We start from the raw sequence: 26,563 nt of genomic DNA, 5'->3' as shown, positions 1-26,563 counted from the left end.
TCAACGGCAAGGTGGTGGTGGCAGAGGAACTAGAACCTGGGACTCCAGACCCATGTTCTCTGCCCACACTGGGCATCTCCATGCAATTAGGCTGTTCAGAAGGGCCCTCCTCCCCAGTAAGACTGGGAGTCTAAGCACAGTTTGTATAATATTTTCAAAATTTATCATAACGTTTTTGATATTATTTAGGAGGTTGGGAGTGGGCAAAAAATATTTATCTGTCCTTGACAAAATCAAGGGATGACCCAGCCTTCGGCTCTCTTTAAACCAGAGGTTGCAAACTAGACCACAGTCTACATTGTGCCCAGAGGTGAGAATTTTTTTTTTGTCCTACAGAGTATTTTCTTTTAATTGAAATTAGCATTTCACGTTTAAAAATTAGGATATCTTACATAAAGATCCAAATTTCCAGCTTCTCTTTTGAAACGAGAAGCACTGGTGACCTTGGGCCACATCTCTGCCTTCCCGCTTTGCGGTCAGCTGCGGCTGGAGCACCTACCCTCCCTGGGTGGGGTGTGCAGACGCCACGGACCCCTATTCATTTAAGTTAACCGCCAGCCCAGGCCACCCCTGCTGTAATAGTCCGAAAAAGCAAGGGCACGCTGTATATCCAGCGCAGGGCCAGGTGATGAGCTTAGGACAGCTGTCTGTGAGCAGGTGCTCGGGTGGATGGAGCTCTTGGGGCCTGAGCTTGCCAGGATGGCTGAGTGGCCTTGCACAGGGAGAGCTCAGTGACAGAGAGTCCAGGATACCCACAACTGAGCAAGGCCACCACAGAGGCGATCAGGAATAGCTCACGTCTCATCTTCTGGGAAGTCCTTCTAAAGAGTTAAACTAGTCTCTAAATTCCCTTTGATTTTACAGCAGTTGTAACTGGGTTCATGTATATGAAGGTGACATGCAAAAGATGAATCCAGTTCTGCAGCTTTATCACAAGAGCCACCCCACCTGCCTTATTTCTGCTCCCAGACCACTGCATCAACTGGTCTACTAACCTTCCTCTCAGCCCTGTTTAGAGAAGAGAGATTCAGGAGTCAAAGCAGCAGTGACAGAATGAACCTGACTTTTAGGGTAGTTCTAATTCAGCCACATCCTGGCGGTATAACACTGCCTGACACAGGACCCCGTGGGTAGAAACGGAAAAGTGAATGGGGACGAAAGTCCTTTTCTGCTATAAGGAGAAGAAGGCAGTGAACATAAACTGACAACAGTTATGATGCCTAGATCAAGGTGTGCTCACTCTCCTACAGTGGTGTTGGTGTCCTTCCTGGCTGGCAGGTGCTGGGCACTGGGTGTGAGGACATTCAAGGACATTGTCTATCCGTTTGGAAAACCCAGAGCTCAGTGCAAGTGGTGGTCTGTCAGCTACTTCAACTGAGCTTCCCCTGGGTGTGGAACTAGATGCTCTGATTAATTAATAATAATGATGCAATGATAATACATAATGCAATGATATAATAATTATTAGTATGATTATTATGAATATTATCATTATAGCCTGCCTGTTTGGGCATCTACTACTTTTTTTTTTTTTTTTTTTTTGAGATAGAGTCTCACTTTGTTGCCCAGGCTAGAGTGAGTGCCGTGGCGTCAGCCTAGCTCACAGCAACCTCAAACTCCTGGGCTCAAGTGATCCTCCTGCCTTAGCCTCCCGAGTAGCTGGGACTACAGGTATGCACCACCATGCCCAGCTCATTTTTTCTATATATATTAGTTGGCCAATTAGTTTCTTTCTATTTATAGTAGAGACAGGGTCTCGCTCTTGCTCAGGCTGGTTTTGAACTCCTGACCTCGAGCAGTCCGCCCACCTCGGCCTCCCAAAGTGCTAGGATTACAGGCGTGAGCCACCGCGCCCGGCCTACTAGTTTTGAGAATCTACCTCCATTTTTGAGCTTTTTCCAGGCACTGTGATACGACATTAAAATGTAGTATCTTATTTAAATCCTCACCACAACTTTACAAAGTACATCCTAGGAATCTCCTCATTTTACCAATGAGGAAGGTGAGCTTAGGGAAGTTGAGGAATTTGCCCAGAGTGACACTGACAAGTACAAGGGGACTGTTCTTCCAGTTCTGCCTGCCACCAGGGCCTCTGCAAATCACTCGTCACTGCTGTGCTACCAAAACTAAAAACGAAAAAATATCTACCAGATATTTTCATACCGTAGAAATAGTTACAGGTATTAGTGAGATTACTGGCTGTACTTAACACCCATCATAATTCAGAAGTTCTAGTGGTTTGGTTTTTGGAAAGTGGCCCCATAGAGCACTCAGATCTAAACTTAGTGACCTCAGCTTAATCAGTATCACGTCCAGTTCCACAAAACTGCCCCAGACGTGGAGGTACGAAGCCAAGGTTGAGTTTCAGGGTGTTCAGTTCCCCAAGAACTGGCTTTCAGCCCAGCTTCACCAAACTGGGTGGCTTGGGGTTCATTCACTTACCAAAAAAATGGAAACAGTAATATCCACACCGGAGGACAGTTGTGTGGGTGAAAGGAGCCATCACTGGTGTGAGCCTAGTACATAGCAGATGCTCATCAGGATACTCAGAAAAATGGAAGTTGGTGAAGTTTACACTGTTTCGCTGCCTTATCTTTGCACCTCACATGAGCCTGGCACATAGTAGGTGGCCCTTTAAAGTACATGCACCCAATCAAGTTGATGTTAATTAACTGAATTGGAGCCCCCCCACCCCAGTCTCTAGCATCTCTGTTATATATGTCATGTCCCTGAACAGAACCAAGATCATGGTTGCACTAGAATTATTTTAATTGTTAAACAATGCAGTTATTTTACTCAAATAGTCCACTCTTCACATTACCTTTGATTTTGTATTTCTCCAGCTAAGTGCTGATTTTTCTTTTTAATAAGGAACAAAATCAGAACTAACGTGAAAATTGGTGTGTTCTGACAGAGAAAAGACTCCTTTGTTTTAATTTACAAAATGTTTCACCTGCGTTTCTCTGGCAGATGCAAACATTTGGTTTCAATAATCTTTGAGATCAGGGTGTCTAGTCATGACACAGTTCTGAATATAGAACTGTCATTGCTTAATGAAAATCTTTAAGTATCTCCCGGAACATTATTTTTTGGTACCGTGCTGAACATTGTGATTTTTTTTTTCATGCAAGCAGGATTAAAACTGCCCTTTGTAGAAAGCATTGGTAACTTCCATTCAGCACTCACAATAGTAGGAAAGGAAGTGGGTTTTCTATAAATGCTTGTGCTGCACAACACGTATCTCCTCCACAGTCTCCCAGATTCAGAGTTTGATGGTACTACCTGGTTTTGAGAACACCAGCTTAAGGAGAAAGTAAAAATTACTTTCAAATCTAAAATAATTTTTCTATTTAAATAAGCAGCACTTGAACCCTCAAACTGCCTAGAATCTGGGGGTGCCTTGTGGTTTCCAGTTGATTTCATTCTCCTGTTGACCAAAGGCTAGTTTTGTCTCTGGAGTTGAAAATGTATGGGTGTACATTCCGGGGCTAAAAGGCTATATAGTGAAGATAATTGCATTGTTCTTCATCAACAAAGGATCTTGAATCAACAAACCTCCTGTTAACGGCTTCTCCTGTGAGGGGCACTTAGGTGGAGTCGGGCCATGGAGGTCTCGCTGTCCCCAGGGACCGACCGAGACCCCAGCTGCCAGGTCTCCGGGCTGAAGTTTGGGCTTGACAAACGTGGTTTGGGTATAGCCTTTTGGTTCACTTTGTCCCACCTAAAACTAAATGGAAAATAGCCCTGCATCTTTAAGGCAAGATCGCAGAGGGTTTTCTCTGGGGCAGGGTGCAGAGGCCAGTGGGGAAGTGCCACACAGCTGCCATATGTGTAGGGTGGTCAGTTTGCTCCTGAGACAGAGCTCCTGTGCTGATTTGCAGAGTTGCCCATGCACCGAGGGCCAGCCTCTGCCCCTTCTCTGTCCCCTCACTGAAGCCCCAGCGGCGGCTTCAGTGACCAGCCTTTGAGTGTGCGTAGTGAATTTCTTGCCTCTTAATCAGTACTTATCTCATGGTGCTCGCGATGTCCAAGCCAGGGAACCTTGTCCCCTAGAACAGCCAAACCTGCCTGCTACCGCTGCTGCCATTCCACCCCGGACACCCAAGGCTGGCGTGGCCGAGAGTCCACCTCTCTGTAGAAGGGAGTCCCGAAAGCCAAGGTCCTGGGAACTCAAGCAGGACATTGGCCCCTCCTGCTAGGTGGCTTTAGGAAAAGAAGGTGGTGGAGGCGCAGAGCGAGAGAGAATTGGAGCAAGATTCCACTTCTCCCTGAGCTTCCGTTTCCTATCTTTGAAGGAACTCGGGGGTCAGGGCTGGTGAGAAGGAGGGATGAAGGGAACACTGATTCTGCTTTTCCAAAGTCATGTTTGGATTCCTCAGACTCATCGTGGAAAACCTCTAGCGAGTCCTTTTTCTGTTGACTTATAACGAATTCAAGGGACCTCGAGTGTTGGCCCCTGGGTTGAATGAAACCAGCAGGTATAGGGTTTGATTCTTTTAAAAAATTATTTTGGTCTTTCTAGCATTTAAAAAAAATATATAGAATTCATTGCCAACATGTAAAACTCAGGTAATTTTATGTAACAGTGTGTAAGTTCAACTTCCAGTGAATATCTCTAGAAGCCGTGACAGCCGGGGCCCACATGTGGCTGCAGTCACCTTGAGCTGAGCAGTGCTGTCCACCAGAACTTTCTGTGGTGGAAGAAACGTTGCATCTCTGTGCCGTCCAGTGTGGGAGCCACTGGCCATATGTGATCTTGAGCATTTGCATGTGGCTAATGCAGCTGAGAAACTGAATTTTTGAAAGCTTAATTAATTCCCATTCAAAATCACCACATTGAGCTCATGGCTACCGTGCAAGACAGGTCGGGTTTAAAGCTGAGTGTCGCTGGGTGCCTGTTTGGACAGGGCATGGTGTCTGCAAATGGCCACAGCTGCCACCAGGCCTGCTTCTCCACCCTGCTCCGGACCTCTCGGGCCACTTCACCATCCTTAAGAAGCAGAATGTCTGAACATTGTATTTTCTAAAAGTAAGTCTTTGAAATATCTGCCACTCCCCTCGCCCTCCACTTTTTCCTTTCTCTGCCTTAATTTAAACACCTGGGTCTTGTACCCACAAAAGACTCATTTCCATTGAAGCCCAGGAGCTGTGATCATTAAAATTGTCACCCACCAAAGCAAAACCCTCCCTGCATTAATTTCCTGATCCCCATTACTCACTTCTCTCAGCCTTGCAAATGACTTCTGCAAAGTCAACTGGGCAGGAAAATCTCTCCCGTAGAGATGCAGCAGCCGGTTAGGGAAGCAAGCCCATTAACCCCACGGAAGCTGAGCCAGGTATCTGCAGAAAGTCAGAAAGAAAAAGAGCCGACCCTGCATAACTATTTTCACATGCCGCACAGTGGGGGTGGTTGCTACTTTCAGAGTTTGGCCAGATGTCCTGCCTTTGTGCAGAGCTGGGCAGAGCTGGGCGTCCATGACCACTTCTATTGCCGTCTGGAAAATTAGTCCCAATCCAGAAATGCCAGTTTAGAGCCAATACCAACCCAGTTGGAATTGGAAGTGAAATTGCAGGCTGGAAAGACCCTGGAGGTCAACTGGTTCTACCACTTCATTTTGAAAGAAAGAAAATCCCCTAGAAAGGTTAAATGACTTGTCCACAGACATAGGAAAAATTCGTGGAGGAACCAGGCCAGAAAACAGGTCCTTTGGCTCTTTACCCAATGCTCGTTATTGCCGTCTGCTTTCCCCTGTATTAGCAGACAGGAAGCGAGAATTAGTGAAGCCAGCCTTTATGTCCGGTCCCTGTCACCATCCCTTAATCTCCAGCATTTTGCCATAGGGAACATTTTGCATTCCACATGGGAGCGACACCCTCCAGGGCTTTGGCCACTGCTTAGGGGGTGTCCCACCCAGTGTCCCCCCAGGTTGCTGTGCAGAGGGCAATCTGCAAAGAGATCAGATTCCACGTCATTGATCGTTGGCTACCTACCAGTGGTGACCAGAGTCCCAGAGAATAAGCACAGGAGTTCCCTGCCCTTTAGTGCTGGCCCAAATAGCCCAAGGAGTAAATTGCACCCAGCTCCCTGAGAGAATCTCTTCCCTGCTAGTGTCAGAGGGTAAAAGCAGGACCTCTCTGGCATCTCAGCCCAGGAACAGAACCTCGTGCACCCTGCTCGGGTTTTTCTGCTAACAGCTCTGAAGTGGCTGAGTTCTGAACTGTACACTTATAGAAGGGACTTATATGTTTAGCCTCAGAACTGATGAGCAGCATGCAAACCCGGGCAAGGGCACTCCTGCCTGGTGGAACCCAGCCTTTCCCTTATAAACAGACGCTTCTTCGGGGCTCTTTGTCCCCAAGTAATGGTGGTGGGGGAAAAGAATGTTGAATCCTTTTCAGTCATTCAAAGACAGTTCATCTGCATAGTAGGTTCCTGTCGCATGTCTCGCTTGGTGGCTGCCCTGCAGAACACGAAATAGAGAAGGAAGGTTATGATCCCATTTCACCATAATCCCATTAAAATATTTGATTTTCTTAATGTACATTTTTCTGATCCAAATTGTTGAGTCAATGTGTTGGGTTCAGAGACCAAAAGCTGGCACCTGCAAGCCAAATCCAGCCCCCAGGTGTTTCATTTGTGGGTTTTGTTCCTCAAGGTGATTTAGTTGCGCATATTAAAAAACCAGGAGACTTCATATGAAAATTCTACATGTCTGGCTTTCTCTTTAAAGAAAAAAAAAAAAACAACTGGAGACACTGCACCCACATTCCTGCCTAGCACAAGCCCTCAAAACAAGAAGTGACATCCCACTCAGTAAGGCTGTGTTCACTTCAGTCTACTTACTGGTGTGACAAGTCTCACTCCCACAGACAACTGAGTTTGTACTCCTGGATTAGCCCAGAAGGCTGTTCAGAGTGGAAATTTATTTGTATCAAAGATGCCAAAAACATGACCCTTCCTATGTTGAAAGTCACCAAACCCATTCAGTAAATATTGAGTTTCCCTGAGTGCCAAACGCTAGGCTAGACTCTAGCTGTTCAGCAGGGCGCAAAACAGCCTTGCTGTCTGTCCATGCATAGTATACACATAGTGGGCATCTAAAACTTTTCCCTTTCTTTCTCTCTTACTGGGCTTGGCACCAAATGCAGCTGAGGTGGAAATTGTCCGTTTCTCCCCTTCTCACCTGCAAACTGACCTGTCTAGCTATGTAAATGGGAGGTCACCCTCTCATCCTTGGCCCACGTGGGCATCTTGGCATGCTGGCAATTGCCTGGCTTCTAAATAATAGAGTGGACAAGATTGTCCAGGGCCCCAGGTATAGACGATGAAATAGAATTGGGAGACCAAGGCCATCTCATTCATGTGGGCATTTAAGGTACAGTTTATAGTTAACTCCATCATTGAAGGCAGGTAAACCATTCTGAATCACCACTGGGCAGTATTTGTGATCATCTCTATAAATGAGTAAGCAGTTCTTCAGATTCAAGGGACCCAAAACGCTGAGGCGCCGTGAATACTCACGCCATCACGCCTCTAACTGAGCAGTGGCAGGATTTGAGGATTCATCTTTCTCTTTTGATGTTCTACTTTCTAACATTTTTTGGAGGCATTATTTTTTTTTCTTTTCACACCGAGGCTCTGCCGAGTGGATGGAGATGAATTTCTGCCTGTCATCATACGAATATATAATGAAAGATGAACCAAAGACAAGCCCTTTTGTTAAGGAGTCCGTATCATCAAAGGCCCAAATTGGCAGCTGATTGTTTTTATTTATTTCTGTAGGTTTTACATGACACCTGGAGACCATTTAAAATGTTATTTGGCGGTGAGAGCTGTGTGTTTAAAAATAACGCTCACCCGGTGCCAAATCACTTTAGAGCCGGGTACAAATATTGAGACAAAAACCCCAGCTGTTATTGCTTTGGCTGCTAACTTGAGGTGTCAAATGAGAGCTCAACTGCTATACGTCAGTGAATAAGGCCCCTTGTGAGATCATTATGTTTTCTAACAGTTGAGAGTAATGGACTAATCAGTGCAGCATCAGTTGTTTTCATTATATGCCCACACAATGGTTATGAGCTTTAATTTAAATGGTCCGCAGGGAGATCAAGGAACTCAGTAACACGCAGCACCCAGGCGGGGCCAGGCGAGCCAGCGGTGTGTCTCCCCTCTCCCTCCTTCCCGCCCCTCTCCTGTTCCGCCCACCTCCTGTGCCTCAGAGACCCGTGGCCCCTCCAAGCAGGCAAAAGAGAAGCTTCGCGTGGGTAGCAGAGCTGTACTCTTGGTTCTTCGGGGATTCTTAAAAACTCTAAAATCAGCCCATCCAACACAAGGGCCACTGCGCTTTTGGCAACTCTTAGACGTGGGAGCCAAACCTTGACCTCAAAAGGCTTTGAGACCCAGCTGCCCTGTCCCGCCCCGTCCTCACTCTCTGTGTTGGAGCAGCAGGGACGGAGGGGCGTGTGCGCCACCCCTGCCTTGGGACAGCCCCCCAGCCAGGCAAACCCCGAGGTCCCTGCCACCTCAAAGGCTGTACAGGGTGAGTCCACCACAAACTGGCAGGATTCGCCTCCACCTTGGGAAGACACAGACATTGGGCAGTTAGCAACTGCCTGAAGGCAATCCTGCTAGAGGCAGTTTTGTGTAATGGTTAAAAACGTAGGTCCTGGTATCACATCTCCCGGCCTCGGATATTGGCCCCACGGCTCTGAAACCTGTGTTCTGGGCAGAGTTCATTGAAATTTTCTGGGCTTCCAAGTGGAAATAACAATAGCATCTCAGGATTGTTGGGAGAATTAAATGAGATAACGTATGAAAAGTGCGCAGCATGGTGCTGGCACGTAGCAAACACTGAACAACTAGTATCAGCATTATCACTGCTATTATTATGGGCGTTGTGGACATCTTTATTGGCAGATCTTGGCAAGCCCACTTCAAAGCAATATCCTTTACTAGTCCAGCTTATTAGAGTGGAGTAGAGAGTTCACGGGAGAGCCTGTAACATTCTGTTTAGGTTTTCTCAAAGGAGGCATTACTACATCCTCCTCCTCCCTGATATCTGGAGTTTCCCGAGAACCCCCGGGCAAATCAGGGCAGCTCACAGCTGGGAAGGAAAGACAAGTTCAGCCATGATAGGAGGGACACAGTGCAGGGAGCTTCATCTAAAAGTGACAGGGTGCTGAGGAGGAGGTCTGGGGGCAGCCTGAGGCCCTGAGCCGGGAAAGAGGCTTAGGGATGCTTCTGCCAACCTGTGTGGGCCGACCGAGTAATTCAGTGTGTTCTCCTGGGGCCAAGCCCACCAAGAGAAACCATCTACACATGTTCTAATAGAGCTGAGTCGGCCAGTAATGTTCACATTCCTAGGACCTCGGAGAGGGTTTTAGGGCCTGGTCATGCGCAGTAGGCCTGGACTCCCAGTGCCGTGATGGCTGCCAGTCGGCAGTCACCTAGCAAGACCACGAAGAGCCAGTGTTGCTTTGACACGTGAGCCAGAGAGGAGAACAGGGCCCTGAAGGACAGCCCCAAGGATCTGCAATGTCCTCAATTTCAGTCCTCACTGCCCTGCCTGCCTAAGCCGTGAGCTCCCCACTGTTCCCCTTTCATCCACACGCTGCCAGAACCCCTCTGTGCCTGTCATCCCTCATCCCCTCATCAGCTGTGTAGGTATTTCTCGCAGGGTCCAGCCACAGTGTTTACACTCTGCTGCTCTTCAGGAAAGGGGTCTGTCCACTGTGGCTGTGTCCACCTCTGTGAATTCGATATAGGCACTGTTAGAGATTGCTCTTTCTTCCAGTCTTGGCGTGCTAGCCATTGGACACCCACATTTGTAGGTATAAGTCGGGGCATCTCCGGGTCCACTTAAAATAGACATCCTGTTGTCATGGTGGCTGATGACTCAACAAGAGTCTCCTTCTTGGGTGCCATTAAGGAGAGAACCACCTTGCTTACCTAGACTTAGGGAGAAGCCAACCTACCTTGAGACAGCCATGGATGGGCCAGTCCACCAAGAGGATCAATCTGACCAAAGGAGTCTGGGTCCCCTTCTGTGTTGAGGGTAAGAGGAGGGCTTCCAAGAGTAACCCAGGAAGGTTGACATGCTGGGAGGCTGCATTGGCACTTACTGCAGATGCCTGATTTTGCAATTATGTGATACATGCTCACAGATAATATTGTTGCATTAGAGCCAATTACATGGTGTTATGGACACACAACATGCAGATTACACCCAGAGCCAGGAAAGCACAGAGTGATAAAACGATGGCCTAATCGGAGGAGACAGAGGGAAATGTCAGCCTTATTAAGGTTGCCAGGGTGGGTTGGCAGCAGCTGGACATAGTTCCTCTGGATCAGAGATGGCTATCTCGAGTGATGCAAGGGGAGCCGCATGTTCACACTCTGCAGGGAACAGCAGAGGCCTGGGGACAGAAGCCACGTTGGAGCCCTCCAGGTTGTTACCGCCACCACTGTTGAGGACTGGCTACCATTTCAGAGCTTGGGCCTCTTCCTTAGTGGGAGAACACCATGCCCTCCACCAAAGAGGCCTTCGATCCCAGTTGTAGCAAGAGAGCATCTTGCATACGGCTCTCTACACTTAAGGTAAAAACTCTGTTCTTAGCTTTTTCCCTAATTCAGTAGTTCTCAAACATGAGCTTGCATGGGACTCCTCTGGAGGGCTCATTAAACACACAACGATGGGACCCATCCCAAGGTTTCTGTGTTTCTGACTCAGTAGATCTGGGTGGGACCTGAGCGTAGGCACTTCTAGCAAGTTCCCAGGTGCTGCCACTGCTGCTCTGGGGACCACACTTTGAGAACCACTCCCCAAGTTCCTTCCACACCCAACTGAAGGCAGATTCTCCTGCCCTGTCTCTTGAACAAGGCCTTCTCCAGGCTCTGACTCCATCACGGCATTGCAGGTTCCAGAAGCATCGGGACCAGTCTTCTAGGTGGGACTTAGACTGCCTGCTTTTGAAGCCCAGCCCTATTAACCGCCACGGGGGGGGGGGGGGGGCTTCCTGAAAGTGTTTTTTGTTTGAGTTTTTAAGTTTTGAAAGCCGCCAACCTAACCCCACTTCTTACTAAGCAGCTATGTGACTTGCCCAGCATGTTACACTTAATCACTGGCAAAGACAGGATCAGGATGGTCCAGTTCTAGAGCAGCCAAGGGCCAACAAAGGGTTTTTTAAAATATATATATAAAGCCAGATAGTAAATATTTTAAGCTTTGTAGGCCAGATGGTCTCTGCTGCAACTACTTAGCCATTGTCATTCAAAAACAGCCATGGACAACACAGAAATGAGTGGGTAAAACCTTTTTTTACAAGAACAGGCTGCAGTAGCTGGGATGTGGCCTGTGGGCAGTTGTTTGCAACCGCTGACACTGACCATTATGTGAATCCTCATGCATTAGCCATTGCTGGGGAGCCCTTGTCTCGCCTCCGGACCCTGGTATTTAGCTGAGAAAGATGACATGCAAACTCTTTCAGGGTACCAAGGTTCTATTTGGGCACCATGGAAACAATAGTAATTTCACTCATCCCTAGTGGCCTGGAAAAAAAGTTTAATACCCCTTTTCTAGTGCTCACACTTGAGAGAAAAAACGGGGTCCATAGGTAGGAGTAGCATTGTCCAAATGGATCATTTTAATATGGAAAACGATTCCTTTTCATGAGATATTTATGCTCCAATAATGGCACAGCTGGTGAACAGCTGGATACTGTACAGGTCAAAGTGAGACTCGCTATAAATGCAGTATTTACGGTGGGGCAACGACTTTACAGGAGAGAAATGGGAGGTAGGTAGACTGTCTTTTAAATTGCATGGGGAGGGGGAAGGGCTTTGTTTCTAGTTGATGCTGAAATGCCCATTCAGTAGCTTGTACTGATATGAAAAGGGGGAAACCAGGACAGTCCTGAAATGTATAGAATTAATTTGACCCTGAACTTAAGCTTGAAGCTTGATGGAAAGTGCTGAATTATGAGTATTTACTTAGGGAAAAACCCCTAACCACTACCTGGATAATTTGGGGGGAAAAGCACATTTTCTCAAAGTATCTCCAAAGGAGCAGAGCAGTGAGGTGGAAGCTACAGTCTGGGACAATAGCACCCCAGTAGATGGAGGTAAATGAGATGAGGTTAACAGGGTGTCCCCATAGCTTAGCATGGGCCAGCAATCCGACTGGGGCAGCAGGAGGGGTGCTGTGGTCAGACCCAGCCTTGTATTTTTCTGTTGGTTCATCTCCAAGGAGGTGTATAGCACAAGAGGCACCAGGAGGCTTACACAGATGTTTCTACCTTTGGGTGCTGGGGTAGAGATGGCAGAGACTATCCATACTAGAATGACAAACTAGACGCAAAAGTAGGAGGCAGTGGGCAAACGGGGGCGCAGGTTTGGGGGGTGAAGAAAGAACGAGTCCTGAATCCACCAGGAACTCATGTGTTTGCTCCAGTAATTCTCATAACTTTTCTTAGCTTCGAATTGTTCATCTCTGAAATGGGGGTAATAATGCCGACTTCGGAGTGCTACAAATATCAAATGAGATATGAAACTGGGTTGTCATTTGTAAAAGACTAAACAACTAAACAAACACAAGCCATAATAGCAGTAGCTAAGAACAACTGGGTGTTGCTGTGAGCCAGGCAGTGTGCTGAGTGCTGTATGTGCCTTGTTCCCAAGGCTGGATAACGGCCCCCCGGAGATGTCCACGTTCTCATCCCAGAAACCTATGGATGCCACCTTACATGGCAAAAGGGACTTTGCAGATGTGACTAAATTAAGGGTCCAGAGGTGGGGCGGGTTATCCTAGACGGGTCAGGTAAGCTCTAAATGTAATCACAAGGCTCATCATAGGACGCAGGTCGCAGTGAGTAGCAGGAGATGTGACAACACAGCAAGAGGTTGGAGTGATGCCAGGAGGGGCCCATGAGCCAAGGGACATGAAAGCCACAAGAGGCAAGGAAACGAATCCTCCTCATGGAGCCCCTGAAAGATACGTAGCCCTGTGAACTCATTTTAGATTTCTGACCTCCGAGTTGTCAGAGAGCAAACGTGTGTTGCTTTAAGCCACTAAATCCGTGGTCACCTGTTACAGCAGCAATAAGAAAGTAGTACAGACTCCTCGTTCCTGGAGTCAGGCGTGCTTGGATTCAAACCTTGGCACCACCAGTTGGTTCATTCATGAGATGGAGGTGATAACCAAGGTCCCTGCCTCGTGGGGTAATGGGAGGAATAAAATGAGATGGCACAATGTAGTAGTGCCCTTCGCCCAGGGCCTGTCTGGCATGCACTCAGCTCTCGGTTAATGCTGGCGATTATTAGTAACATCTCATTTAATCACCACTAAAGCTCTACGAGAGCGGAGCTCTTATTATCCCCACGTTACAAAAGAGGAAACTTAATGAGATTAAGAAACTTACCCATCGTTGCAGAGGCTGTAAGTGGCGGAGCCGGAATCTAAACCAGGTCTGGGCCTACAAGGCCCACGCCCACAACTCTGCTGCCTTGGGGTTAGAACAACGATTTCTCCATCGAAAACTAGCTACTTAGGCGGGGGCACGAGAACCAGAGAGAGTTCAGTGCTGTGTGCGTGGGCAAAAGCTGCCAAGACTAGAAATCAAATAAATCTGTGTTTATTGGGAAAACAAAAACCATAGCTGCCGTAGGGATCGGCATCCGAGAGGTTACCAACCCCCTGACATCCCTGGACCGGCCAGCCCCAAGCAGCAAATCATGAAAGTCTGGATACTGTGTTTAGTCATTTGGGTTCTGGAATAATTGCTATTATCGTAAATGTTTTATAGCTCTCATTACGACTCACATTTAAATATCAGTGTAGTAATACATTCATAAGTCATTGCTGCCGGACTGCTGCCGGATGCAGTTACGGTTGAAGCCCTGCGTAAACTGCACCGTGCATGCAGCTAAATTAGAGCTGGGCTGGGAAGTCCACCTAGAGTTGAGGGGTCCAAAAGAAGCCCCTTCTCTGCAAAGGCTTCTTGCTCGTTGCCTTTGCGAGACGAGGAGGATGCTCAGATTTTTTTGTCTGATGGTCAGTCCACACCCCCAACTTCATACACCCCAAGTCTGGAGCCCAGAAGTCTGAGATGGCTAGAAGGGGAAATAAGGCGTCCCTTCTGCCCTGGAAGCATTTGTAATGCAGTGTAGAAGGTGGGGGGCATAGACCTCACCCCCAAGAAGCTCTCCGACAAGGCGCAGAGCCTGTTCTGATGGGAGTGACAAGTCCTTCCTGTTGTCTGATGAGGTTTCCTGAAAGCTTTCTGGATGGACAGAGACAGGGTGGATACCACACACACACACACACACACACACACACACACACAGAAAAGCCACATGAAACCAAACAGCTGACTAGGTTCAACTTCATAAAATGCTACATACCTACATCGGTGCATAGTGAAGTTACAAAGCAGGCAGACGCAGGCAAGGTAGATTTGAGGTGTTCATTCCTTTTAACCACACTATACACCTCACATAGTGCCGTACACATAGTAGGTGCACAATAAATATGGGAGGTAGGGAGAAAAAAGAATTACGTCCTGTGCCTTTGTGCAGACAGACTTCGTCCTGGCCTTATTGGCCAAACAAATGATGATTGGCCCGGGGTGGGGGTGGGAGGTTGAGGATTAGTCTGGGTCAAGGGAAACGTGATCTGGAGTCCCGCAGTGGACTGGGGCCTGGAGAAGGAATCTGTGCAGGTTGCGCACGTGGTGTTGTCTCTCCATCCAGGTCATCACTGAACTGACCCTAAAGGCCCTCCTGCCATCTAGCATTTCCAGCTCTGCAGACGCTGCCTTGGCGGCCACGCTTCCCTGGGCTTCCATAACAGGCCCCTGCAGAAGGGTCAGCCTTGCCTGTAGCCTAATTTCATTCTTCAGCATCCATATTTCATCCTGGCTCATTTATGGAGCTCACACCTTTGTCCTTGCTGTTCCCTGTACGAAAGTACCAGTAAGTGCCCCCATTGCACCGTAGGAGTTGCATCGTGGTCATGGAGATGCACGGGAGAGAGGAGACTTAGTCCCTGTCCTCGCAGACTGGCTCGAGATAAGATGTGCTTGAAGACTCAGAAGATGCCAAGGCAATACAGAATAACCTATTTAAATGGCATCATGCATGAGGCCATATATGTGATGGACAGGGCACGGAGATTGTGGTTAGAAATTGCTGAGTTCGAGTCCCATCTCCAGAGTGAGCCGCTGTGGTCCTTGGGAAAAGTTACTCGACCTCTCTGTGGCTCAGCCTCCTCATGCATCGTACAGGCTCGGCACCTTTGTAGACCTGTGCGTCTTTCTAAGCAAAATCACTATATCTCTTTCCTCCTCTCTAAACTGAGGACAGCAGTACGTAATTGGCGTCATAGGTGTTAAGAAAGAGAGAGATTATAATGCACTCAAGCACACCGTAGGATTTCAGGAGGTGATATTTTTACTCCGCACACAGTGCTCAGCACACAGTAGGATTTCAGGAAGCGATGTCGTTACTCGAGGTGGGTAAGCAAGTCCCAGGAGCGCAGCAGCGGGAAGGAGGGCCCCACTGGGTCAAGGAGTCAGTGGACGCTCTTGTCATCCGGAGCCCCGCCCACTTGTCTGCAGCTGCCCCGCTGGCCGGCCACTGCTGCTGACTCGTGGTGGCTCTCGCAGTCCCACGCGCCCTTCCCCTCCCTCCACAGGCGTCCTGGCGCCTCCCCGTGCCTCCCCCGCACTCCCCGAGCTCCCGGCTGACCATGTCGCTGTGTCCCTGTCTCCGCAGCACCCTCAACAACAACAACATCAGCCGCATCCTGGTCACCAGCTTCAACCACATGCCGAAGATCCGCACTCTGTGAGTACAAGGTCCTTGCTCCTTCCCTCCCTCCTCCCCATCTACACGCCCAAAGCCCAAAGCGCGGTGCTCTGAGTCGCCTGTAAAACCCACTATGCAGGCCGGGCGCGGTGGCTCACACCTGTAATCCTAGCACTCTGGGAGGCCGGGGCGAGAGGATCGCTCAAGGTTCAAGACCAGCCTAAGCAAGAGCGAAACCCATCTCTACTAAAAATAGAAAGAAATTAATTGGCCAACTAAAAACACATAGGAAAAATGAGCCGGGCATGGTGGCGCATGCCTGTAGTGCCAGCTACTCGGGAGGCTGAGGCAGGAGGATCGCTTGAGCCCAGGAGTTTGAGGTTGCTGTGAGCTAGGCTGATACCACGGCACTCGAGCCCAGGCAACAGAGTGAGACTCTGTCTCAGAAAAAAAAAAAAAAAAAACCTACCGTGCTCAGACTTGGCAGACGGCTCCTGTGTTCAAATGCCGCCTCCTTTGTTGACAAGTGAGGGCAGATGGGGGGGGAGGGCCACGGTGCTATCCATGGTTCTGAACCACCGTTCTGCATGAGACGGACTCATTTCTCTTCACCCGGGACTGTGGGGATTCTCCCTGTGTCATGTGTTTGTGGCTTCCGTCTTGGTGGGAGAGATTATTAGCTTTGCATTGTCAGAGAACATAGAGAACTATGTCTTGACAATTCACCATTTGCTTAGCTAATGTCACAGACCGTTGGCAGTTCTGTCACGTTGCCAGTGGTTACGTGGTTTCCCCTGGGAACGGTGCAGGAGAGAGAGCACCAGTCTGTCCCCTCCTCTCTCCTCTCCCCCCGGCCCTGCTCACCTGCTGCCTGGCTGATACCTTGACAGTAGAATGCAGTCATCCTGATTCTTGGTTCTTTGTCAGGAATATCTTGGGTGGGCTAGAGCCTTCCAGGGCGTGCTCTGAGGAAGCAAATCTTCCTGTGACACCAAACACCAAGAGCAGGTCTAGCACCCTTGCAACCCGGGGAACTCCCCCCTGTTCTCAACAAGAAACCTCTCTGTTGGTTTCTCTGCAAATGGGCTCTGGTGGCCTTTCCAAAGACGCTTAAACTTGACGCTTGGCTTGTGCTGGTGGAACCTCAGTGGCGTTTACATATCACAGCCGTTGGGGAAAGCCAGGTCCAAGGGTGTTCAGCAAGTACATTTGGGGCCAAGGCAAAGGGTTAAAATTCCTGTGGGGCCATTTATTAGCCCTGTGTCCTCCATTCCATCCTCTATAAATAGGGGTGGTGGTGAGGAACAGATGAAATTAGATACATAAATTGCCTGGCATGTGATAGACAATACAGAATATTGATTGCTCTGTTTTTATTATCACACTGTTTATCCAGAAATCTGGATGGAAGGTTCTAAGTGACCAGCTTATCTATGCTGGTTGAGCGATGCAGAAGCCATGAGATTTGAAAATCCTTAGAGCAGTGGTTCCCAAAGTGTGGTCCCTAGGCCGGCAGCCTCGGCATCACCTGGAACTTGTTAGAAAAGCAAGACTTCAGGCCCCACGCCAGATCCATGGAGTCAGAATCTCTGGAAGTGGGCTCAAGCAATCTGTTTTTAACAAGCTTTCCAGGAGATTCTAAAGCTCTTACGGTCTGAGAACCACTGCGTTTATGAGAAAGCAACCGACTTCAAAGGAGGTAATACAGAGCACCCCAAGAAGGACCAGAGTTTGGAGTCAGGCAGACCTGAGTTTAAATGGCAGCTCTGACACTGGCTTTGATCTGTCTGTCTGTCTGTCTGTCTCTCTGCATCAAGGAAAGTGAGTTAGCAAATGCTTATCTCACAGTGGTGACACTGAAGTGCACTCTAACATGTACTATGCCTGGCACGTGGTGTGCACACAACCAATACTAGTTATTGTAAAGAGCAATAATAATCCGAGCCCAGCCTCCATCTTTGCTTCCCTAATTCTTCCTATGATCCATCATAGGATAGCATAACTGAGACCAGAAGAATCTATTCTTTTTTTTTTCTCCCAATTAATAGGAGATGGTACACTCATGGCATTTTAAGGAGATGCTCTTTGGTCTTCAAAGACTTCTTCAAAGTTCCCAGCAAAGCACAAGTGAGCAGGGGAGAGAGTGTGGCCCGGGGCTTCTGGGCATGAAGTGGGGGTGCTGGGCCTGCAGTGTCCCCAACAAGTGGGTCACATAGAAGAAAGATGACTCTCCCCTGCCGAAATCCACAGCCTGGGTCCTGTGGGCTGTTCTGTGATTATCCTCCCTCTTTGCTGTTCTCGGTTTAGGGGCAGCAATGCCGGAAGCTGGGCTGGTTCCATGGGAGCTGGGGGACAGGGTTAGGCCTGGATCCTGGGTGCTTTGTTTGTTGTGCACCGGGGAGGGGGAAGAGGGCGTGACGGTTTTTTCTCCTTGTTTGTGTTGTCATTCTTCTCTGCCGTCCTGAACATTCATCTGATGAGTTTGGATCAATCAATCAATCTCGGCTGTTCGCCTTGCACCCTGCCTGCTGCCATTTTCCCTTTAGTTTAATTTCAGAGATGGCTCTGTACAGAACTCCCTGGAGACCTGAGCTGACTAATCCCCCTTCACTGTAATTAAAGTGTGCGGGATTGGGGGGGGGGCGGCTGGTGGTGGTGGTGGAGAAGGAGGGAAGAGGAGAGAGGAAGGAAGTCATAAATGGGATTTCTAAAGGAAAGCTTTTATATTGAATTCAGAAAGCCACATTTTATAGAGAATGAACACTGACCCTCTCTAAAAGGATTTGCTGGAAATTTAATTTAGCGTCTGTGGCTAAAAGGCACCTTTTAAAAATTGGCATTTGTATTCATTCACCTTATGTTCTGTAAAGGTGGTTTCGGCCACATGGAATAGGATGTGTCCACCAGCAAAAGATTGCAGAACAACATGCAGGAACCACCCAGCTACCTTGAGTGCTTTGGTATCTAATTAAGAAACCATGGCCTGGTACAGGCAGGACCGTGGGTTGGTAAAAGACTGAAATTTGGAGCTGGTTTCTTCTAGCTTATAATAATCATAACAATAGCAAACGTTTCTTCAGTGTTCTACCATGTGCCAGGCCTTGCACTCAGCACTTCCCATACATCATTTCAGTGCTCACAACAAGCCTAGGAAGGAGGCACCACTAATATCCCCATTTTACAGATGGGAACACTGAGGCCCAGGGTTAAATTGCTGCCCAAAGTCAGAAAGCACAGAGCCAGTGTCAGACTCGGGCAGTTTTTCATCAGAGCCTGAGCTCACACCATTCCGCATGAACAAAGGCAGAAGAGCAGGTGCCGGGTGAGAAAGAGGAAGGGGAGACACGGGAGCTTCCGCAGAGCCCAGGAGCCCATGCGGGCCCCCTCGCTTGTGTCATTGCCATCACACCTCACCGAAAAAGCATCGAAAGTAATTAAAATAATGTTCCTTCTCACTCAAGAGAATTAGAACTTCTCCTGGCGGTGCCCGAGCTTTATTAATAATTTCATGCTCTCCGTGATTATTTTTCTTTCGGTATTAGTATTTGGGATGGTATTGCTCAGTTTCATCTCCCAGACATGTGAAAGGCAAGAATCCACAAAATTCCAAGAGGAGGAAACTGAGCCCTGCGCTCCACTGCCTTGGACTTTTGACAAGAGTGCTCATTTGGCTTCCAAGTCAGTTTGGGTTCCCTCTTTTGCACGGCCCTCTTGGGAGGGGAAAATTCCCATAAGATGGACAAAGGGACAAGCACCATCTGTAACAAGGTTAACAAGAGAGGTAGCTTGGGGCTGACCCGCCAGTGCCGAGAAAGAACCAACCTAATACAATCTTCCAAAAGGGAAACCTCTGACATTTTTATTATCCCGGAAACTGATCAGCGCAGTAAGGATCTGACTTGCCTAAACGTCATTTCTGTCATCCCCTTGATCTCTTACCCTTGATTGCAACCGGCGGGGATTTGTTTGCATTGATCTGTGACCCGCCTCGTGCACCTACGCTCCTTGGCTCACGGTGAATCCCTGTCGCCCCAGTTTCCAGGCCTCATTGCCGCCGAGGGCAGCCACCTTCCAAACAAAAGCCAAACGCTCATGCAAAAGTTCTGCTTTGCGTGGCCCACAAAAGAGCTGTACCCCAGCCTGCATGTGCCACTGCAGCCCGCCCTGTGCTCCTCTGTGTCCCAGGGACACACCCACTGTTGCTGTGTCCCCAGGCAGCACTTACACCCGGTGAAGGGCCACCTGGCCATGGGATCCCCTCCTTTCCTTTCTGCTTTTGGGAAATAGCAACCAGCCGAACGTGCACTGCCACAGCTCCTCCCTGATCCTGGCAGAAAGTGCTCTCTGCTTATTGAACAAACAGGTCTCGCTTTCCCTCCTACAACTGAGGTCCTTCCCACCAGCTTAGGATTTGGGTCCCCCCACCACCACCCCTTCCCACCTATCCCACTTTTTCCTAAATTCCAGACCAAGAGGAGGCCGTGTTTGCTTCAGCTCTAAGTCTGAGCTTAGAAGTTGGAAGGGGAGAGTCGCTTGGGACCCCTATACTCACTCTACCTTGGGCCTAGGAGCCTATGAAAATGCGTGCAACCCACTGGAAGATACAAAAAGAAAATTACATCAAGATTAGTGATTTTAAAGCAAAAATCATAAAAATCTTTTCAAAAGCTTTTTAGCAGAAAGAATTGTGTGTTATGTGGGATATGGTTCCTTTAGTGCGTCTGATGGGATGGGATCCGGGCTCCCTGAAGCAGCCAACTTGTCCAGCAGCCTGGCCCACGTGGGTTTGTGCCCACATGGCGGCAGGAAGGCTCAGCCAGCAGCAGCAGGAGCGAGTTTGCACTTGGCCAGCGCTTGGCAGTGTTGACCTTACGCTAAGTGGAGCATGGTCAAGAGCCCTTCAGCGCTCTCCAGAGCCGCTCCCCTGGGCTGACACTCAGTGTTAACTGGCTTGACGCAGAGTGCTTGAAAGTCCCAAGGTACGGCTGGCTGGTTAGCGCGTGCAGAATCGGGCATTTAAAATTTGCATCAGAAACCCAAGTATGTGATCAGGTGGTGTGACTGAAACCCACCCCCACCACAGCTAACGACCGAGGGGTGCAGGGAGCGTGGAAATGGGAAACCTTTAGAAGCCCCTAGACGTGCTCAGTTTGGCTCCCAAGGAGTGGAAGGGAAGTTCAGGTCATTTAACCAGACGGGATTCCCCTCAGAAGTGGAACATGCCACCCCTCCGGGGGTTCTTGTTCGTTCAAGGGCAAAAAATTGAGCTGGAATCACAGCTACTAGAAGAGCAAAGCCAGAGAGCCCTGGAACTGGTTCGAAAATCTTTTCAGAGTTACCCGAATCAGCCAGAACACACCAGATGCACCTGAACTTGGGGAGGAGAGGAGGGGCACTGCGGCTTGCAAGGGTCTGGAGGGGACAACGCCGTATTACAGTAGGAGAACAGAGAGAAGGCTCACTCACCCTTCCATCTGCGCCCTGCTCAGCCCCGCAGGTGCACATGGTGGTATTGGTTTTAGGCCCAGCATGCAGTGGGCTCGTTAACGGAAACTGAGGGAGGAAATGAAGGACAGCCAACAGGTGACAGCAACGGCACATCTCAGCCACAGTGCCACTATAGACTGGAGCACTGAGATTGAGAAGCGTGTCTTTCACGTAGCTAGCATAACTCAGGCTAGCTAAAGTACTGAGATTTGCAAATGAGTGGCCCCTTTGTAAGTTTGACCGGAATGAGGATTGTCGCTGTAGTAGTGTCCCCATCCCTCTCCCATGTGCTGAGGCTTGCTTAAGTGGGAAAGAAAAGGGTGGAATTGCCATTAAGAAATGGGCAGTTGCTCAGAACCCGGGGAGCACCCTTTGAGTGTGGCCTGGCAGTGAAAGGGTTGAGGCCCTTGTCTCTCAGTAGTGCAGAGGGAAATGCTTCCCTGGGCTCCTGGGGGGTGTCACACTGGGGCAAGGGACAACCAAGCTTTGGGGCTACTCTGGCTGGCCAGTGGCAGCCTCACCACTTCATCTGTGACAGCGTCTACCCTCTGACCCTCCCTTTCCCAGGCGCCTGCACTCCAACCACCTGCACTGCGACTGCCACCTGGCCTGGCTTTCAGACTGGCTGCGACAGCGGCGGACAATCGGCCAGTTCACGCTCTGCATGGCTCCCGTGCACCTGAGGGGCTTCAACGTGGCGGACGTGCAGAAGAAGGAGTACGTGTGCCCAGGTGAGGTGCTCCGCCTGCTCTCCCCTGCTGTGCTGTGACTCGCCACCCAGGAGCTGTCCCCGCCTGACCCTGGTCTTGAACACCCCGGAGCCCAGAGCCTGGTGCAGAAGGAACCCCGTAGGTTGTCCCCAGTAGTCACTTAAAGAACTCGGGTGTGCCTCAAGAGGTTTAAAGACAGAAGCTCTTGTCATCTGTCAAAGGAAAATGCTAAAGGAACTCATGAATCACTTTCTGAGCCCCGACATCTAATGACGCAAAGAAACTTAATGTTTGTTCAGCCATACGCGATACGGAAACAGGTATAATGGAGATCTTTTAGCATTTTCTGAACACAATCCTGTTGCGTGTTGCAGTAGAAATTGGGAGACAGGATGACGTAGTCTGTGGCATCAGCCTGCTGGCTGGAAATCCCAGCTCTGCCCCGTACTCGAGTGTGACTTTGGCAAGTTACCTCCTGTCTCCAAAATGGAGATGATAATAATAGTACATACGTCAGAGGACAGGAGGTAGGATTAAGTGAAATAACGCACATAAAGCACTTAGCGTAATACATAACGCTTGGTAAAAGCTAAATAAGTGGAGCTTAATTATTGCAGTTTAGTGGGCCCGCAAAATGTGCTGAGCTAACATAAGAGTTTGATCTGTGGGTAACTGAAGTGAAATAGAAGCACAGGTTCCATCAGAGCACAGAAGACAGAACGGTGCAGACTCGTGACTCAAGGCTGCTCGAGCTCCAGGGATGGGCGGTGGCTGCGTGACCCAAGAACATCTCCCCAGGGGATATGGCTTTTACACTGGGTCCTAAATTTTGTTTGCTTGTTTGTTTTTCCTTTTCATTGGCATCTTCTACTTCCATCAACCTTTCCTTTTTCTGGTGGCAAAGAAGTAGAGCTAATCCCTTGACTTCCTAAAAAAAAAAAAAAAAAAAGAAAGAAAGAAAGAAAGAAACTAGTTGAGTTTCCCAAAGAAGTGTTTCCAGTTTCCAGGAACTCCTCGTTCTAGAACTGGGGCCCAGTGGCTTCTGAAGGCTGAGCCTGGGGAGCTGCATGCAGGAGGGAACAAGGACAAGAGGGAGATTAGCACTGTGGGGGTCTTACTGGAGGTTTATTAAGCCTGGTACGTGCTGCCGGCTTCCCTACGGCCAGGAGTGCAGGCTGGCTCTCTTCTGTTCCTAGGCTGTGTTTGCAATGCACAGCAATTTGTCCCGAATTCAACTTCCTCTTGTTCTCTGCTGCTTCCTCCTGTCATGGCATTGCTTCATCATGTTATTTGTTGCCAAAAAATATTTTAACGTGTCTCACGCGGTACCTCCATAACTTCCTAGAGACACCCGCTGAGAAATCACTTCCCATCAAACACATATAATAAAACTGTTTATCACACAGGCCCCAAATTCAAATATAGTGACTATAATTACAGTAATTATTAGGCAAAGGGTGCAATATTGGCATAAGTGCCAGTGAAAGAAATAATTACAGAGTGCAGGAATCATCCAAGAGCTCGTGAGAAAACTAATTAGACAGAATGTTAAAACACATCATTATAGGTGGGTGCCAAGTTCAGTGCGGTTTTACAGCCATGAGCGCCACTTCTTCAGGAGGACACTGTCCTGTCAGAGGAGCGGCAAGACGTTGCTTGCCCAGTGACAGTCAGGTTCCAAACCCAAGGGAGAAAGGCTGGCCCCCCAAGTCCTGGAAAAATATAAGGCCCCAAATCTTCTTTTGCAAAGGCTACTCTGGCAGACAGGTCAATACTGATAATAACAGGGACATCTTGTCACCTCCTCTGTTTAGAGCATTTAAGCCCATTGCTTGTGATGGGCCTTGTAGCTCCTGAGTATGCAGCCCGGTGTCTCCTGAGGACATGAGAATTTAGATCGAAGGCTTCCATGCTGTGAACCTCCACCCGCTCCCCTGTGGTAGGAATTTAGGGCAGCAACATATTGGGACCCTGATGCATGAGAGATTCTCCTAAGTGCTCTCATGGTTTAAAAATAAGAATGCTGTGAGGGGTCGCTTTCTGGAAAGGCCGAGCTTAGCTATAACGCTCTGCGGGCCTGGGTGCATTGGGCATCTGTGACAAATGACCCACCACCCATCGTCAGTGGGGTGAGGGAGGAGTACACCCTCCAAAGACCGCTCCTACCTCTGGGGCAATGACTAAAGTCACTCTGTGAGGCTGAGAAGAGGCGTCAGAGGAGGCAGCCTGGGGGGAGGCTCGGTGTGTAAGCGTGCAGTCGGGATGCCCGAGGTCAGTCTCTGCGGCCCTACAGAGGGAGGGTGAAGAGATGAACCTTATTCACCGACTGGCCGGTCCCCCACACGCTGCCACGGATGGCGCAGGTCCGCCCCGACGCCAGCACCCGGCAAGACGTCGGAAGGAGGCAGTTTTGTGTGGACCAGATTGTAGGTATTAGAAACTGCCAAACCACAGATGCTCCTCATTCATGCTACGGCCCTGATCACTCACAGGAGGAGAAATTCAGTCAAGAATGGAAGGCAAGGCAGGGCGCGGTGGCTCACGCCTGTCATCCTAGCACTCTGGGAGGCCGAGGTGGGCGGATTGCTCAAGGTCAGGAGTTCAAAACCAGCCTGAGGAAGAGCAAGACCCCGTCTCTGCTATAAATAGAAAGAAATTAATTGGCCAACTAATATATATAGAAAAAATTAGCCAGGCATGGTGGCGCATGCCTGTAGTCCCAGCTACTCTGGAGGCTGAGGCAGGAGGATCGCTTGAGCCCAGGAGTTTGAGGTTGCTGTGAGCTAGGCTGACGCCACGGCACTCACTCTAGCCTGGACAACAAAGTGAGACTCTGTCTCAAAAAAAAAAAAGAATGGAAGGCAAGAACCTCTCTTAAAAAAACAGAGGTCACCCATGCAGGAGAAAGAAGGCACTGGGCACCAATTAAGCCATTCCTGCGTGTAGCTTCATTGCCAACGGTCCCTGTCAAGGCAGAGTAAGAAAAGCTCTCTGGGGCCTTAAATGGTATCGAAAAATTCACCAAACACGTGACTGCAGAGACAGGAGAGAGCTTTATCTCGCTCAGCCTGTGAGGGCCCTGCCTGCCCAAGTCCCTGATATCTCTCTTCGAATTAAACCCAGCTGTCCAGAGCGCAGCCTCTTCTCCCCGGAAGCTCTGGACTTGGCTTCCTTATCGCGCCAGCTAACCCAGAAATGTGCTAGCAGCGCACTTTGGCGAAATTCGTCTCCTCTGTCAACCATACCCTTCCAGTCAAAGCCATTTATTTTCTTCCTCTGGGTAGACAATTGGGAATTTTTCACAAGGGTTGGGGAATATATCTTTATTTTATACTTTTAGTAACATCTTTCTCTATGTCATATGACTTGACTACTCGGCTTCTTCCATCAGCTATAGCTAAAAGGATTTCAGTGAACTTTTCTTGTTTCAAGAGGAAGGCTAGGCCCTAGGGCTAGAAGAGTCTGTGGTCTATGCTGCTTGCTGCTTAGACCAGCCCAGAACTTGATCACAGTTCTTGATAACAGACCAGAGAAAAAGGTCACATTATGTAAGTTGCAAATTGTTGGGTCTTTTTTTTTCCCCCATTCTCATCTAAAGGGTTATTTTGGGGTTTAAACTCTAGGATTTATCTTTCATGTGTTAATTTCCTGGTACCTGGATTGGAGAGAGTTTCTGCTAGTCACAATTTGTAATTCAAGGTCATTAGTTAAATATTTGACCTCCTGAATCTATTATCTCTTTCCTGCCAAAGTCTTTGAGCCCATTGATGTGTCCATCCGTTTCACACTTATCTGCTCTTGGCCTTGAACTTGAGATATCTTTTGGCAAAGACATTAATCTTGTCTTGTGTAAAAAGTGCCTTACACTTTTTCAGGCACTCCAGGGCCTAGAACGAAGCTTGATCCTAACAGTCTCTCAATAAACATTTATTATTAAAAATGAAATATGCTTATCTTCTTGGAAATGAGAAACTTTCCCTTTTTTTCTTCTTTTTTTTTTTTTTAATTTGGGACTAGTTACTAAGTATAAAGATAATTAAGGTAAGCCATGACTAGCCACCCATCTCCTTAGGAGGTTTTAATTAAAATACCATAATTGGACATTGCAGGAATGAGATTATTAGGTTTATTTAGCCATTCCCAAAATTATCATGCCTCTGGTATTTAAATCACGTTCATTTATATTCTCATCATAATTGCTCGAGTCCCATTGTCATTGCAGTCTGTTGTTGGCTTTTGAAAGGCCAGAGGCCAGGAGGGATGCTTAATTTGAATACTGGAATTAATTTATTTCCATATATTCACAAAGCCATTGGAGTACTTGATTTTTTGCACTTGTACTCCATCGAGTGAGGGTTTTTTGTTGTCATTTAAACTTTCAAAAGATTCTGTAAATTTTTTTATGTTGTTTTCAATTGACACATAATAATTGAACATATTTTTGTAATACAGTGTGATGTTTTGATAAAGGTATACATTGTGTAAAAATCAAATTAGGGTATTTAGCATACCCATTATCTCATACATTTATCATTTCTTTGTGGTGAGAACATTTGGAATCCTC

At 48.3% G+C, this 26,563-nt stretch overlaps 1 protein-coding gene across 1 annotated transcript in view; it reads left to right on the top strand.

The window, feature by feature from the left end:
- The window catches only part of SLIT3 (slit guidance ligand 3), a 586,308-nt gene that overhangs the window by 427,859 nt on the left and 131,886 nt on the right, over positions 1 to 26,563 (top strand). Inside the window, exons 7-8 of the mRNA XM_012780961.2 lie at positions 15,770 to 15,841; positions 21,857 to 22,020. Of these exons, the coding sequence (XP_012636415.2) occupies positions 15,770 to 15,841; positions 21,857 to 22,020 (236 nt within the window). The remainder of the gene's footprint in view (positions 1 to 15,769; positions 15,842 to 21,856; positions 22,021 to 26,563) is intronic.

This window comes from Microcebus murinus, chromosome 21 (genome assembly GCF_040939455.1).
Source record: "Microcebus murinus isolate Inina chromosome 21, M.murinus_Inina_mat1.0, whole genome shotgun sequence".
NCBI lineage: Eukaryota > Metazoa > Chordata > Mammalia > Primates > Cheirogaleidae > Microcebus > Microcebus murinus.
Note: the sequence above shows the minus strand (reverse complement) of the source record. Positions and strands in the feature narration are given on the sequence as shown.